This window comes from Callorhinchus milii, unplaced genomic scaffold (assembly GCF_018977255.1).
Source record: "Callorhinchus milii isolate IMCB2004 unplaced genomic scaffold, IMCB_Cmil_1.0 Scaffold31, whole genome shotgun sequence".
In the NCBI taxonomy this organism is placed as follows: domain Eukaryota; kingdom Metazoa; phylum Chordata; class Chondrichthyes; order Chimaeriformes; family Callorhinchidae; genus Callorhinchus; species Callorhinchus milii.
This window is the reverse complement of record NW_024704772.1, coordinates 3,488,515-3,505,011: the sequence shown is the minus strand read 5'-3', so window position 1 is coordinate 3,505,011 and position 16,497 is coordinate 3,488,515. Positions and strand designations below refer to the sequence as shown.

At 45.4% G+C, this 16,497-nt stretch overlaps 1 protein-coding gene across 2 annotated transcripts in view; it reads right to left on the bottom strand.

The window, feature by feature from the left end:
• Window positions 1-16,497, bottom strand: part of LOC103189678 (activating transcription factor 7-interacting protein 1) — a 102,173-nt gene that overhangs the window by 5,892 nt on the left and 79,784 nt on the right. For both annotated transcript variants that reach the window (XM_042344999.1, XM_042345000.1), the window contains exons 12-13: window positions 1,274-1,346; window positions 491-715 (exon numbers count right to left, since the gene is read on the bottom strand). In XM_042344999.1, the coding sequence (XP_042200933.1) occupies window positions 491-715; window positions 1,274-1,346 (298 nt within the window). The remainder of the gene's footprint in view (window positions 1-490; window positions 716-1,273; window positions 1,347-16,497) is intronic.

Below are 16,497 nucleotides of genomic sequence, written 5' to 3'. Positions count from 1 at the left end.
ACCTGGTTAGGGCTGGAGATAATTGGCTAAACTGGGGGGAAAAAGTAGAGAGAGGACTATGATGTGTGCAATATTCTCCTGGGTTTCCTGTGGATCTCTGAGTGTGTGGTGTAAGGTTTCTATAGGAAGGGGATTAGTGATAAAGTATAACAATGAAAGGCAAGTTCTGGAATGAACAGAAATACAGAAAGCTGTAGAAACAGAGCAAAACCTTAGGCAAGTTTCCTTACTCCACACATCTCTGCCTACCCAGCAGTAAGTAGGAACTCCCTTGTTAAGTCGATTGGCGGATCCCCTCAAAACAAATGTGGTCACTCAATCTACGACTGTTTGTGGGACGCTGCTGTGCGCAATTGGCTGCCACATTTTGCCCACAAAATATAGTCAATTCACATTACAGTGTATTCTATGAAGCGCTTTGAGACATCTTGAAAACATGATAAGGCTCTGCATCAACTGCAAGGATTATTATTATTATTTAATACAATACCTGGAGTTGTTGTGTGCAGGCTGACGCTCTGTGTGTTTAACCCAATGGTTGCCGAGCTGCTCTGAGGTGACCCCAAGTGGACTTGCACTGAGCTCTGTGGCTGTAGGATTGCCTGGGAGGGCGCGACAGGTCGGATCTGTGCCTGAAGAGGGACGGGAGGAGCAGGTATAGGGATCGGGAGCTGGCTCTGTGCTGGGGGAACACTCGGATTCTGTTTCCTGGCGTCTGGGGAAGAGAACAGTACGTCATCGGTCTGCAAACGTCTCGAAGCTCAACTTACCCCGAAAACAGCCAAATAATCCATCTGCTTATCCTGCTGAAATCCCTTCACCCCTAGCACCTCGAACTCTCTGATCTGCTCCTATCCCATTCCTCCACCCCCACCCCAACCCCCACTCCACTTAATTAACGCAGGCCTGCAGAGCATTACCCACCAACCACCACAGGAGTCCTGTTGGTTAGAGCACTCTCTTTGAGACGTCTCAACATGATAAGGCGCTGTATCAAAACAAGGATTATTATTATTATTTGTGTCCGAGCTTTCGATCACAACACCCCTAACCACTAGAAGTTCCTGCCTCTAACCCTCTGCCTTGCCTTCTCTACCTGTCTTTGCACCCCAATTCAAAACCTACCTCTCAGACAATACGCATAGTCACCCCCCTCCCCACTCCTCATTGCTCAGCCTCACAGTTGGAGTTGGAGCGGACAGCACCTCTGGGCTGTGTGTTGTAGGGCCAGAGCCATCACCAAGTGGGGGAGAGAATCCCTGAGTTCCTGTACCTTGTGCTGACAGATCATCCTCGTCATCCCCAGTCAGGTCAATAACTGTGTCACTCCCACTTGCCTTTCCGTTCTGAAAGAAAAAACTTCTGAGTTTTGTAAAGGTATTTTCCCGGTGGTTGCTGTGGGCTATATTAACAATGTGTTGTTGTGGTAATCACATCCGCATCCATAACTGGCAGGAAATGTGGCTTCCCAAGGTCGGGTTCTCACTTTAAACTTTGGGTTCAGTTTCAATAAACCTTTACAACTGATTTGAATATCATGTGCACTGCATCTAAAATTGTCTGTCTGTTTCGAATTCTTGGGAGTGCTGTGGTTAGAGCACCCGCCCGGCAAGCGAGAAGACTTGGGAGAGGACCCTAGACAAGTTTCCTACACTCCACACACCTCTGTAAGTAAAATCCTGGTTGTTAGTCGATTTGTGGATCTCGTTTCTGCCGGGATAAAAAATCCCTTCAAAAATAAATCATTTGGTCACTCAATCCACGACTGTTTGTGGGATGGACGCTGCTGTGCGCAATTGCCTGCTGCGTTTCGTCCACAAAACACACAGTCGATTCACTTTACAGTATATTTTGTGAAGCGCTTTGAGACGTCTCGATGATGTGATAATATCAAATGCAAGGATTATTATTATTTAATATTCCCTTTTTTGATGCATTTATCTAATTCTCTTTTAATATAACTAATGGGTCTTTGCTTCTACTATGGTCTGTGGCAGAGATATTCACAGTTCGACTGTGTAATATTTTTTTTCTAATCTCCTCTTTAATTCCTTTTTGACATTATGTTAAATTTGTGCGCTTTTGCAACTGATTTACCAATCGGTGGAAACAACTGTTTCACCCACAAAATAAACAGTCAATTCACTTCAGTTCAGCACATTGAGACTTCTCAAAGACATCATAAGGCGCTATATCAAATTATCCCATCACACCCGTTGATAACCTTGAATAGCCTTCAACTACACCTTAACCTTCTCATCTCTGGTGGTGAAAGGCCCACAACTTCTCAAATCTCTACGTGACACAAACCTAGGAATATCTTTGTGAATCTACGCTGCACCATTTTTCCATTGCTTAGATATGGTGGGGTCTGGAATGCACTGCCTGAAAGGGTGATGGAAAGAGAATTAATAACAACTTTCAAAAGGGAATTAGATAGGTGATCGAAAAGGAAAGAGTTGCAGGCATATGGGGAAAGTGGGACTGATTGGGTAGCACTTCCGAAGAGCTGTCACAGGTACAATGAGCCGAATGGCCTCCTTCTGTGCTGTAAGATTCCAGCATTCTATGATCCTTCCACCTTCAAGGGTGGGATATCAACCCTCCAGTCCATGGTCAAACAACAGTTTGAAACCGAGGTGACATGTAAATGACAGGTGTGGTGAGATGGGGTGTATGTCCTGTTACCACCACCCCCTCTACTGTGGTTTTTCTTACAACAAAATTTATTTCCTGTTGCAGGTGAGTGGAGGGTAACAATGTCTGATACCAGTGACTCCCTCCTCACTGACTCTATCATGGTACAGAGCACCAAACATCTGCCATGAAAATGCTGGCGCTCACACACAAACACAACACACCAATCCTCTGGGGTCTAAATACAGTTAAACACTTGTACTGAATACAATGAAGTAACTTCTAAATATAATTATCATCATTCTTCCGCGTGCTTCAGTTGTTGGTCAGTGCACTGTAGAGGAAAACACACTGGGCGGGATGGGGGGTAACAGGACTTTGTGAACACCCTGTAGATGATGGGGTGAGATGGGGGGAAATTCTGTTGTGTAGATGGTGTGTGAAGGGAAGCAAATTGTAGTTCAGATTATTTTCAACGTGAAGTCACTTCTGGAGAGAGGCAAGAAGCAGAGGCTATAACAGAATAGGTTCAAGCGCTCCTGTGCTTACAACAGCAAATTCATCTACAATCTGAATGACGCAATTAAAGTATGGGACAAACGGAATGAATTGATGAATTCACCTCAGCTTTGCCTTAAACTGTAAAAGATTCAATTCTGTCTTCATTTGGAATGTGTTTTTAAGACCAGAATTTATTAAGTGTCTGATCACATCACCCACTGGGAAGGTTTTGAATGGGAGGGCAACTACTCGGCAACTATGTGAAAGGCGAAGCCTGGAAGGGAATAAGCAATTTTATTTGGGGGTATTGTTGGCAGGAAACCAGGAGAGAGACTCCCTTCCCTTTTCGATAGTGCCGCGGAATTGGCCGATCGCTTTTCTGGGGATAATAATCCCTTCAAAACAAAAAATAACAAATTGGCCTCTTCAATCCACGGCTGTTTGTGGGACAGACGCTGCTGTGCGCAATTGGCTGCCGTGTTTCGCCCACAAAATATGCAGGCAATTCAATTTACTGTATATTCTGTGAAGAGCTTTGAGACGTCTCGAAGATGTGATAAGGTGCTTATGCAAGGATTGCTACTATTATTAAAAGACAGATGTGAAGAACGGATGGTGCTGGATGCTCAGGTTTGCTGTGACTAGAGATGGGTTTGATTTCTTCCATCTGGAATAGGTAGAAGATTTACATCCATAAAGAGTAGATCAAAAATCGGGCAAGACATTGAGGAACTGACACCTCCAACAAAGCACCTGCCCATAGGAGTGCCAGCGTAGTCTATATGTATTCACATATAACTTTCAAAACGGAATTAGATAGGTATTTGAAAAGGAAACATTTGCAAGGGTATGGGGGAAAGAGAAGGGAAGTGGGACTGATTGAGTAGCTCTTCCAAAGAGCCAGCACAGGCACGATGGGCCGAATTATCTGCTGATGGGGACAGAGCCAACTTTCTTTAATCTTCAAGACCAATAAAAGTGGGACTCGTTGAGTCGTGTAGCTCAGTGGTTAGAGCCCTTGCCTCGCAAGTGACAGGACCTGGGTTCGATTCCCGGGCAGGGCCAAACCTCAGGCAATTCTCTTTACTATCAAATGTAAGGATTATTATTATTAAAAGTATTAATGTAAAAAACAAACTTTAGATTTAGTATTAGAAAAGACCCATTGGCTCGCGTTAGCGCCTCCGCATCTCAGACGCTGACAGCATCAGCATCCAAGGCCGCACTCTCCACCTCTCAAAGCCATCAGGAACCTCGGTGTTCTGTTCGACCCTGAACTGTCCTTTCTTCCCGAAATCCGCACCACAACTGGCACCGCCTTCCATCACCTCCGGAACATGGCCGGACTACGGCACTACCTCACCCCTCACGCGGCTGAAACTCTGGTCCCACCTTTATCACCTCAAGGCTGGACTATGGGACCTCTCTCCTCGTCGGCCTTCCCGGCCCTCCCTCCACACTGCAGGTCATTCAGAACTCTGCAGCTCCTGTACTGTCCCGCACCAGACACCGCGGCCACATCACTCCCACCCTCGCCCTCACCCTCGTCCTCGCCCTCGCTCGCCTCCACTGGCTCCCCATCCCCCAGAGGATCGAATTCAAGATCCTCATCCTCACCTACAAGGCCATTCACGGCCTCGCTCCCTCCTACCTCTCCGACCTACTATTCCCCTACTTACCTGCCCGTACCCTCCGTTTCCTCTGGCTCCGGTCTGCTCCACATCCCCCGTCCCAACCGCCCTACCATCGGTGGCCTTCAGCCTCTCAGCCCCGAGGCTCTGGAACTCCATCCACCAGTGCCTTCGCCGCTTCCTCCCTTTCCTCCTTCAAGGCCGGTCTCAAGACCTTTCTCTTTGACCTTCAGCCTTCAGCTCCGCTCTCGACTCTCTACCTCCTCCTCCCTCCCTCCCCTCCCCCTCCCCCTCACCCTGACCACTTCCCCTCCCCTCCTCCCTCCCTCACCCTGACCATTTCCCCGCTCCTCACTCCCTCCCTTCCCTCCCCTCACCCTGACCATTTCCCCCTGCTCAGGTGCTGACCCAACTGTCCAGTGCCTTGGGACGTCCTCCCGACGTGAAAGGCGCTCTATGAATGAAATCTTGTTGTTGTTGTTGTTCTGTGTCCGATTAATGACTGAATGCTAGAAAGCCTGTCATCAAAACGAGAGGTCAGAGTTTGAGATATTCACACCTCCATCTACTGGATTGTAGATCAATAAGTTTAAGCTCTGGACACAGGAGTGGTGCCAAGAGACTGGAGAGTGGTTAATGTTACCCCACTCTACAAAAGGGCCGAAAGACAAACCCAGAAGTTACAGGCCAGTCAGCCTAACCTCGGTAATAGGAAAGCTACTGGAGACCGTAATCCGGGACAGAATAAATCTCTACTGAGAGGAACACGAGGTAATTAGAGACCCCAAACATGGATTTGTTAAAGGCAAATCTTGCCAAACAAATCTAATAGAATGTTTTGAAGAGGTGACTGCGAGGGTTGATGAGGGAAATGCGATGGACATTATTTACATGGATTTCAAAATGGCTTTTGACACAGTACCGCATAAGAGATTAATACAAAAATTAGAAGCCCACAGTATTAATGGGACAGTGGCAGTTTGGATTAGGAACTGACTGAGTGACAGAATGCAGAGGGTGGTGGTTAATGGGTGTTTCTCGCAATGGAAGGAGGTGTGCAGCGGTGTCCCCCAGGGATCGGTATTGGGACCACTGCTCTTTCTAATATATATTAATGATCTGGACTTGGGCACAGGGAGCACTATTTCCAAGTTTGCAGATGATACCAAGTTAGGTCGGGTAGTAAATAGTGAAGCAGATTGTGACGGAGTGGAGGCAGACATACACAGAATGGTGGAATGGGCGGACATGTGGCAGATGGATTTCAATGTGGATAAGTGTGAGGTGATACACTTAGGGAGGAAAAATGATAGGAGGCAAAATAGACTTGGAGCTCAATCTTAAGGGGGTGAACGTACAGAGAGATCTGGGCGTTCAAGTCAGCGAATCATTAAAGGTGGCAGAGTAGGAAGATAGGGCAGTAAAAAGGGCATTTGGTGTACTGAGCTTCATTAGTAGGGCATAGAGTATAAGAGTAGGGGTTATGGTTAATCTGTACAAACACTGGTTAGGCCTCAGCTGGAGTACTTCGTCCAGTTCTGGGCACCTGACCTCAGGAAGGACATTAAGGCACTGGAAAGGGTGCAGAGGAGATTCACGAGAATGATACCAGGAATGGGGAACCTTAGCTATGAGGACAGTGGAGAAGTTAGGACTTTTCCCATTAGAGCAGAGAAGGTTACGTGGGGACCTGATAGAGGTCTTCAAGATCATGAAAGGTTTCGACAGGCGAGATAGGGAAATGCTGTTTCCGCTGGTAGGTGTGTCTGTGACTCGTGGTCACAGTCTTAAGATATTTACCAAAAGAAGCAGATGAGAGGTTAGAAGAAATGTTTTCACTCAGCGAATTATTGGAATTTGGAATGATCCGCCCGAAAGGGCAGTGAAGTCCGATTCGATAACAGCTTTTAAGAGAGAACTGTATAGGTATCTGAAGACGGGTTTGCAGGGTTATGGGGAGAAAGCTGGTGATTGGGGTTAGTGAGAGTGACGCTCTGTCAAAGAGCCGCACAGACTCGATGGGCTGAATGGCCTCCTTCTGTGCCGTAACAGTCTATGAATCTATCCTGCGTGAGGGGCACTATGTATATCTATGCACGTTTCTCCCACAAAATACAGTCAATTCACTTTACAGTATATTCTTGATGTCTTGAACAATGCAAGGATTATTGTTATTATGTAGTTGTGTAGATGCACCAAGACAGTAGATCAAGAGATTTGGGGGTTAGAATTGTAAAAGGGCAATTTTAGGATAGACACCAGGAAATATCTCTTTACCGAGAGGGGAATTAATAACTGGAACAGGGTTACCAGGAAGGGTGGTTAAGGCCAGATCACTGGGACTCGTTTAAAAAGCAGCTTGATGCTGTGATGGGGGAGGGTTGAGTGAGTGTTCTGGAGGGATGACATCAAATTGTCTGAAGGGCCTTTATTTTATCCGAACCGTGAAAACTTAAATGTGCTCCAAAGTTCTCAATATATTTCTTGCATGAAGCAACATCCCAAGTACAGTATAAAGAGAATTACCTTGTAAATGCATACTGTATATATGGAAGAAAATGGTTTGAAACTCTACTTGGGTCTAGATCGACTATTTATGTAGTAGCACTTCTGCATCCAGAATTTGGCAAATTCTTATACACATCCCTGATTTTGAAGCTTTTTTAAAAAACAACAGGTTTAAAGGGTTAAATTATGAGGACAGGATTCATAAAACTTGGTCTCTATTCCCTTGAGTTTATAAGGTTTAGGAGTGATCCGATTGAGGTGTTTAAAATAATAAAGGGATTCGATAGCGTAGATACAGAGAAACTGTTTCCTCTGATGGGGAATCCAGAACAAGGAGCATAATCTTAAATTTAGAGCCAGGCCATTTAGGAGTGAAATTAAGAGGCAATTTTTCACCTGAAAGGTAGTAGAAATCTGGAACTCTCTCCCCAAAAGGCTGTGGATGATGGATCCATTCACATCTTCAAGACTGAGGTGGATAGATATGTCAGGGTATCAAGGGATATAGAGCTAAGGGAGTTGAGGCACAGATCAGCCATGATCAAATAGAATGGTAGAACAGGCTTGAAGGGCTGAATAGCTTCCTCCAATTCCTATGTTCCGAGAAGCAAGCCTTTCCAACCAAGAGAGTTTCCACTGAAAGCACTCCTTCACTCAGAATAAGCAATCATTTTGTGTTCCAAAAAAATCTTAAGAGAAAAAAATTCTAAAAAGTGTTGCAAAATACTATTCCGAAAAAAATATTGAAGAGTTTCTGCATTTCAATCATTGTTCCAGAGTGTGATGGGTTCCCAAAACAATGGGCAGTTACTAACATGTGCTTAGTGAGTGATTTAACATCTTCAAAGCGCTCTGAGACGCCATCCGGCGTGGAGGGCGTTATATAAATCCAAGTTGTTGTTGTTGTTTAACACCTGGCTAGTCCTGTAGCTCAGTGGTTAGAGCCCTCGCCTCGCGAGCGAAAGGACCTGGGTTTGATTCCCAGGCTGGGGGCAAAACGTTGGGCAAGTTTCCTTTCTCCACACACCTCTGTTTACCGGCAGTCAGTAGGACCCTGGCTGCTAGTTGATTGGGGAATCGCTTTACAGGGGTAATAATCCCTTCAAAATAAATAAATAAATATAATAATAATGTCATTTGTTTTTGTTTGTTGAAGCAAGTTAGTCTCTGGGGCTGGCTATAACTTTATGAGCTACACTGGAATAGGCCAGAGCAAATTAAAGCATCGATTAATTGACAATAAAAGCCAATGGCTGCACACAGCACTAACAGAGAATGACAGAGGGACAGGGTTTGCTCACACTGGAACTGTGGGGAGAACAGACTAAAGCGATACATAACACACTTGAGACTGTGGGATATAATGGTCAGCCACGGGGAAACTCATCACCGGGCTTAAAGAGTGTCCAAACCAGACGGAAAGTTCCCCACGTGTAAAATTAAAAATAAATAATCCCAGACTGTTTTTGGGACACTGCTGTGCGCAATTGGCTGTCCTGTTTAACCCACAAAATATACAGTCACTTCACTTCACAGTGTATCTCGTGAAGCACTTTGAGACGTCTCGACAACGCCATAAGGCACTTCACTATATCAAATGCGAGGATTGTCGTCGTCTGATTTCAAGGCCTGTTTCTTGAATGGAAGTTGTTTAAAAAAAACGAATAAATAAATCCACACACATTATAGTTTTGAAACTTGGTTTTGTTTAGAAAGCAGTTTAGCTGTAAAGTAAAAGGTTAGTCAGAATGCAGCTCATAGTTTCACTACAACACGCTTGGAATTACTAAAACGTCTTAAAGTGTTTTCAGACACAGTCAGTCGACCGGCCGGTCGGTTAGCTGTCGTTTGTGTTTCCAAAAAAAACCCAGCACAAATCTGGCAATGCACGACAGACAGACAGCAAGTTGAACACACTTATTATATAACGCCATGGTTGCACGTGCAAATTCGCAACGGTTGGAATCTGTGCATTATTCAGGACAACGCACACTTCCTATATTTTTCTCCTTCATTTTAAAATGACGCCACCTGCTGATTCCATTTCAATCACATTACGCCAACTAAAAAAAACCAGAAAATACTTTACAGTAAATGATCCTCACGCTGGTTTCTATGTGCCAGCTATTAATATTCTGAGAGATATTATTGATTCTAGGTCTGTGTCGCTGTAGGTTTGCCAGCGATAACCTCACAGACTGATGAAGGAATTCACACTGTTTTTTCCACACTTCACCTTTACAAAGAAATATTCTTTTTAGAAAAAAAACCCACGTGAAGCTGTGGTACATTTGCAATCGCGTTGGCGTGACTTGGTGCAGCCCTTAACAGTTTATTGCCAAACACACCACAGCATGTGCCAAAATCCTCAGGGTAAAAAAAGAGGGTTACACAATAAGAAACATGACACCAGATGCTCCGAGGCGTTATATAATAGCAATAATGAACTGGAAGGTGTACGTGGTTAGAAGCATCTCTTTGCTCCCTCCCACCCAGCTTTGCAGATTCACAGGTCAGGTTGTAAACTGGTCAAATATCAATATCTTGGACAGGGCTTTTTCTCTGTAAAGCCGACTGTTGAAGGCAGGAAATTTGGACGCTGCAGAAACCATACGTCATTGATACAAAGCTGATCCGTGCTGAGAGACAACCTACCCTCCTCAGCTCTATGGCCCTCCAACTAACAACATGTTGCTCTATTTTCCTGCTGGTGAAATGTGTTTCTCTCACTGCAATGGCCATTGGATAAATAATAAACCATTAAAGATCAGAGGGCCTGGGCTGCCTGCCTAGCGATTGCTTAACCACTTAATTTTAAACCACAACACTTTCAAGGCACTTTTTGTTCCCCAGATGGTTTGACTTTACAAAAATGTTCAAGCTAAAAGGTGCAGGTCCGAGCACACTAGATGTCTGAACAATTCAGACAAATCTCTGATTCAGAACGTCGGAATTTTTTGTGTTATAATACTATCTAGTTCTATTTATAATACTAAAATTGGCTGCCAAGTTTCGCCCACAAAATACAGTGACTACGCTTTAGTCTATCCTGTGAAGTGCTTTGAGAGTCTCAATTACGTGATCAAGCGCGGTAGATATCAAATGCAAGTATTGTTATTATTATTTACTGTTAATGATTCCCATAAACTACCCACCCTGACAATATATATGTGTCTTAGCAGAAGTTTATGGACTGTGACAATCAATCAATTCAGAGATGTGCACAGCGCCAAGCTTTGTTTAACACTGGCAATTCATGACGAGATCATGATACAAAGTGCCTTGCCCATCTTTCCATTACCGTTACCCCAGTGAGTATTCTATCCACTGAACCTTTCTGTCCATCCGATTCGATTTTACTTAGATAAGAAAACGTTGCGATTCAGTTCAGAAAGCTGGAGACTTCTCAAGGCCTCAGTCTCTTGCTCGGGTCAATAAGCCCTTCACAGAATAGGCCATATAAAATCCTAAAATCATAGAATTATACAGCACAGAAGGAGGCCATTCGGCCCATCGTGTCCATGTGATAAGTCCCACTCCCCCGCGCTCTCCCCACAGCCCTGCAAACTTGTCCTCCCCAAAAAACTATCCACTTCTCTCTTGAAAGCTGTTATCGAATCGGCTTCCACCGGTCTTTCAGGCAATGATTTCCAGATCCCAACAACTCGCTGTGTGAAAAAAATTATCTTCACCGCCCTCTGGTTCTTTTGATATCAATCTTAAATCGGTGTCCTCGGGTAACTGACCCACCCACCCATGGAAAGAATTTATCATTGTTCACCCTATCGAATCCCCTCATAATTTTTCAACACCTGTACTAGATCAATGAGCAGACGGTATGGTTTCAGTTAAGAGTACATACGTACTGCCAATGTAGTGTGCACATGTAGTGATATTCCAGTGCTTTTGTGCAATATTTCCTCTCACCACCTTCTCACTCAATATTGCTGAGGATGAACATTTTATTACACTGCATACAATTAGTCTCCAGGTAGTTTTTTTAAACTGGCAACATGTAAGGAAATATTGGGGGGGACAATTTACAAAAAGATTGACCTTTTTGTTTTGCAAACATGATTCCCGCTTTCTACCATTGTTATTCCACCTCTCTATAACCAACATAGCAATTCTCAAGAGTTCTGTCGACACTCTTTTGGGTGGGAGCCAAGTGTATAGATGACTGGCCCCAGAAACCAGTAACAAGGAAATAGGAGCTAACGGGACTGAGCCATTGTGTGATGGGCTCAATATAACCAATAAACAGCAAAGTTTGTACAACATCACTCCAAACAGAGGAATAGAGGGGTGGGGGAGAGGGGAATAGAGGGGTGGGGGAGAGGGGAATAGAGGGGTGGGGGAGAGGGGAATAGAGGGGTGGGGAGAGGGGAATAGAGGGGTGGGGAGAGGGGAATAGAGGGGTGGGGGAGAGGGGAATAGAGGGGTGGGGGAGAGGGGGATAGAAGGGGGCGGGAGAGGGGAATAGAGGGGTGTGGGAGAGGGGAAAAGCCACTGAACCACAGCTATCTATAAGCAGCCACTACCCAAGCTTAAGAGTCTATTCAAGCATCCGTTCGATACGTTTAAAGAGTTAACATTTCCGCTACCCCACATCTCTTATTCCCGACAACCTCTTGCATTTTATACAGCAGCCTTTGCGGCGGAGAATACCTTGTGAGTTGTTAATCGATTCTAACTACAACTACAGTTGGCCACTTACTTATTGAGGAACTTAGTTATTGATTCAGCATCTCATTGTGTTAAAATGTCTCAAAGTGCTTCACACAATGATTTACTTTGTATTTGAGCACAAGACCATGGACCTCACATACTCTGTGTGTGCACTCTGTCCTCTCCCCAACGCACACCAACAACAACAACTTGTGTTTGTATAGCGGCCTTCACACAGGGCAGCGTCTCGGAGCGCTCAACAGTGGCGGAGCTGGACACCGAGCTGGGGGAGGGAGGAGATGACCTTAAGCACGGACCGAATAGGAAGGCTCTTCAGTCGTGATCCTAAAGAGGGCAAAGGAGGGGGCAGAGCAGAGGGATTTGCACCTCACATTCTCTCTATCTGTGCGCTGCAAGTTCTATGGGGGGGAACAGCAGGGGAGTGGGTCTACCATTCAGCCCCTCAAGCCAGTTGTGCCATTCTTTAAGATCATGGCTGATCTGTATCTCAACTCCAATTACCCGCTCTTGCCCCATATCCTTTGATACTCTGACCTAACAGAAATCTATCCACCTCAGTCTTGAAAATTTGAATGGATCCAGAATCCACGGCCTTTCTTTTGAGTTGAACAATGCAAATAGTTAGGGAGACCTCAGGGGAGATGCTACGGCAGATCACAGAAGGTCACTGACTCTTACTGCTTGCTCACAGTGCAGAGTAGTACAGCCATAACCAACCGTTGCCAGTTTAAAAAACACACAAATAATACACACATCAGAGAAGGAATTCAAACCCACTGAATGGCAGAGTACAGTGAAACCCGTGAGCCCAGAATACCCCGGTGTTTGTGTCTGAGAGACACTGCTTTGCTGGCTCAGCTGGAGTGCAGCTAACACCAGGGCCTAAAAAGGGCTTTGATTTCTGTGCAATGAGGCCAAAATAAAGCATTCAATGCACCAACAAAATAAACAGTCAATTCACTTTAAGGTATAACCTGTGAAGCGCTTTAAGACGTCTCAACATCATAATAAGGTGCTATATCAATTGCAACAAGAAGAACAAATTACATTTGTATAGTGCCTTTCATGTTGGGAGGACGTCCCAAAGAGCTGGACAGGCAATGATGAATTATTGATTATTATTATCATTATAACATTTAAGCGCTGTGAGACTCTGCTCTGCGTGGAGGGCACTATATAAGTGCAATTGTTGTTGTATTATATTGACTATTTGTACTCGGGTATGTGGTTTGTGAATTTAGTGTTTATTTCTATTTATTTTAAATGAAGTGGGGTTTTATTGCACATATCAAAGTTACTTGACTACAAACGGATCCCACACCGTGACATGAGAATCACAGGCTATTGTGGTTTTCCCAAGGGTAAACCCCACTTATCTCCATTGCAGTCATTGAATAACAAGACGTATCAGTAATGTAAAGAGTTTCTCTCACGCTCACGCCCACCCAGGCTGCTAGCAGCTTCAGTGGAGGGGAATGGGAGCCTAGCTCCCACATCTCCACCGCGGGTACAGACAGCACATTCGGTGTGTGACAGCTTCTGGGGAACAGGGGAGACCTCACCCTTAGTGTGGCGACTCGTGTCTAAACTCTATCATGGTGAAGCAGTACTATTGAGCCACTGCCTCAGTAAATACTCTTACCTGTATTTTCCCTAGGTTTAATACTGTCACTTTTCCAATGGGGCAAGCTGGGGAGGATAGGTTTGCTTAGAGAAGTAGGATCACCACAGCGATGGCTTACAATGGAGTGGAGTCCTGTAGCTCAGTGATTAGTGTGAAGGCACTCGCCTCGCAAGCGAGAGACCTGGGTTCGATTCCCGGCAGAGTGAAATGTTGGACAAGTTTCCTTCCTCTACACACCTCTCTGTTTACCTAGTAGTAAGTAGGAATCCGGTTGTCAGTTGATTGGCTGATCGCTTTTCCGGGGATAATAACCCTTCAAAAAAAACCAATAATAATTTGGTCACTCAATCCATGACTGTTTGTGGGACACTACTGCGAGCAATTGGCTGCCGTGTTTCTCGCACAAACATACAGTCAATTCACTTTACAGTATATTCAGTAAAGCGGAGACGTCTAGAAGACATGATAAGGCGCTATATCAAATGCAAGGATTATTATTGTAACACTACTCCTTCCTTCTCTCAGTCTGACATACACTTCTCATGAGAACTCAATTTTCTTTTCTTTATTAAACCACTTTATCTAATGTCGTCTTCTCCGCTGGATTTGAGAAGGGGTAAAGAGAGGGACACCTCCTACAATGCTGATGTGTGTTTAGTACCTGAACCATCGCTTATATGGGAAGAGTGTACAAGATCGGGAGCTAAGAGTTAGACCCTTTCGCCTCTTACTCTTAGCTCCCAACCACTGGATCATTTGGATAAATGCAAGTCAGGGAAAATGTGATAGAGGAAATGTACTGTAATGTGTACTGTAATGTCTAACTGTAGCGTTCAACTTAAAGAGTCAGTGTTCACAGAAAGAAAATATCAGCAGGCACCCAATAAAGGGATTCTACTCTAAGTGCAACCACCAAACTTCAAATTCTCTCCCCAATTCAGTTCTCAAGCTCGTATTCAGGGGCAATTTACAGGCCGGTAAAGGTAGCCTTTGCACAAATGTGATACAGAGGTTCCTCCAAAGTGGCAATCACACCTCACCCCCACCCACACTGTGATATGCAACCTATTGTCCAGCTGGTCAGGGCCTCATAGCTAACAGCAACATATTTTGACGCATCTGCCTGAAATGTGCCCGTTGCACATTGCAGATGCCCATGTACAACCAGCATCATTCAACAGACACTTGCATCAGTGAGTGTACTCCAGACATGATGCCTAATTCAGCCCGGGTGTTGCTTAATTTTTGGGAACCTCACAATGTCACACAGGTTTCACTGTAGCTGCATTCGCCAACTCCCACCTTTAAATCATATTCCTGGGTCAAATGGCTTTACATTGTCATTAGGATGTGATAAATACTTGGCGTTTCGAAGCCTCGGTGAAGCATTGACCTATTGGTGCTGCTTATCCAGACCTGAACCTCAGCTTGGCCTCACCCCCACCCACTGTGGTCCTACACTGGAACAGCAGCACCAGCAGGTCAATGCTTTACCAGGGCTTCGAAATGTCAATTGTGGATCAGGCGTCCACAATAGGCACCATCCCTGTATGATCGTCCTCGCTCTCTCCTTCCTGACAGACAAATGAACTGTCAAACCTCTGTACACCGGGCAGATAAAGCAGGGAGGCATCACAGCGCTAATTTCACAAACACCTCTAACGAAAACAGTCAAACCTCTGATCAAACGCTCAGTTTAAGAACCAATACTATCTCAACGACCCATTCAGAGTCACGTTTAAATACAACACTGAATTTTCCTTTACTATCATACTTTACGGCTGTTTAGCTCAGACCTATATATATATATTTATATATAATATATTCATATATATTTTAAACAATGCATGACTAATTTGAAATCTATTTTGTTTTCTCCTGTGTAGCTTATTATTGGGTTGCGTTCACAGTACTACAGCACTACAGACAGGAGAAGTTCATGTGAGCGGCTCCTGTTTAATGACACAATTCTGCAAGATGATGCCAGTGCACTTTGCTGGCCGTGCGCTGGGAGGTAAAGTCACTACGCTCCCTGTGGATGCTGAAGTGCTTGGCTGCGGGTTGGGAGCTGTGTAAATGTAGTTGAATCCGGCGTTGTCCAGCATGTCGGACCAGGCTCGGTACTGAAACTCCGCAGCTCCCCAGTAGTTTCTGATACTGGATTCGGATCGGTGGCCAGTGAGTGCCATGATCTCCCGGGCTCCCAGACCCGCGTCACACAGGAGGCGGACAGTTGTAGTTCTCAGGGAATGGTTGGTGTATCTCTGGGAGAGCCTGGCAGCAATGCTGATCCGAGGCATCATACTGCCCAGATAGTTCACTCCCATCGGCTCCCGCTTGTACCAGACGGACTGTTCCTGGATCTGCTCGGGAGTCAGCTTGAGGGGGTGAAGGTAGAAGGCAGGAGGGTCTGGCGGTAGCTTAGAGAGGTAAACGTCCAGGGAGGTAACAGGGCAGTTGATGTCCCCAGGCATGTCGTACATGCGGCCCAGTTTGAGCGGGTCTTCCCGGTTTCTCCCTTTGCCGGTGTATTTCAGCATCGCGTAGCGACGGCCGTTGGGGTCTCGCTTGATAACAAAGGCGTCTGGAGGGAGGTCCCGGAGGATTTCCCGCCCACGCTTGGCAAAGTGCAACTGCAAATCGAACCAGACTTTGTTGACCAGAGCGAGGGGGGTGTGGAGACCCAGCACCCCCGATGTCCTGATCTTCCGCAGGTCAGCAGCATTAATGGGGGGGTGGTGGTTGGTCTCGTCCTTGCCTTGTTTGCGGAGGATCTTGAGCACACCCAGGAAGACGTTATTGGCGCTGGTGAATTCCTTATCCTGCATCAGGCATATCTGCCGGAGGTGTGGGGGCATCTTAAGGTGTCGGTTTAACCCGGCCCGGATGGACTTGTAGCTGGAGATG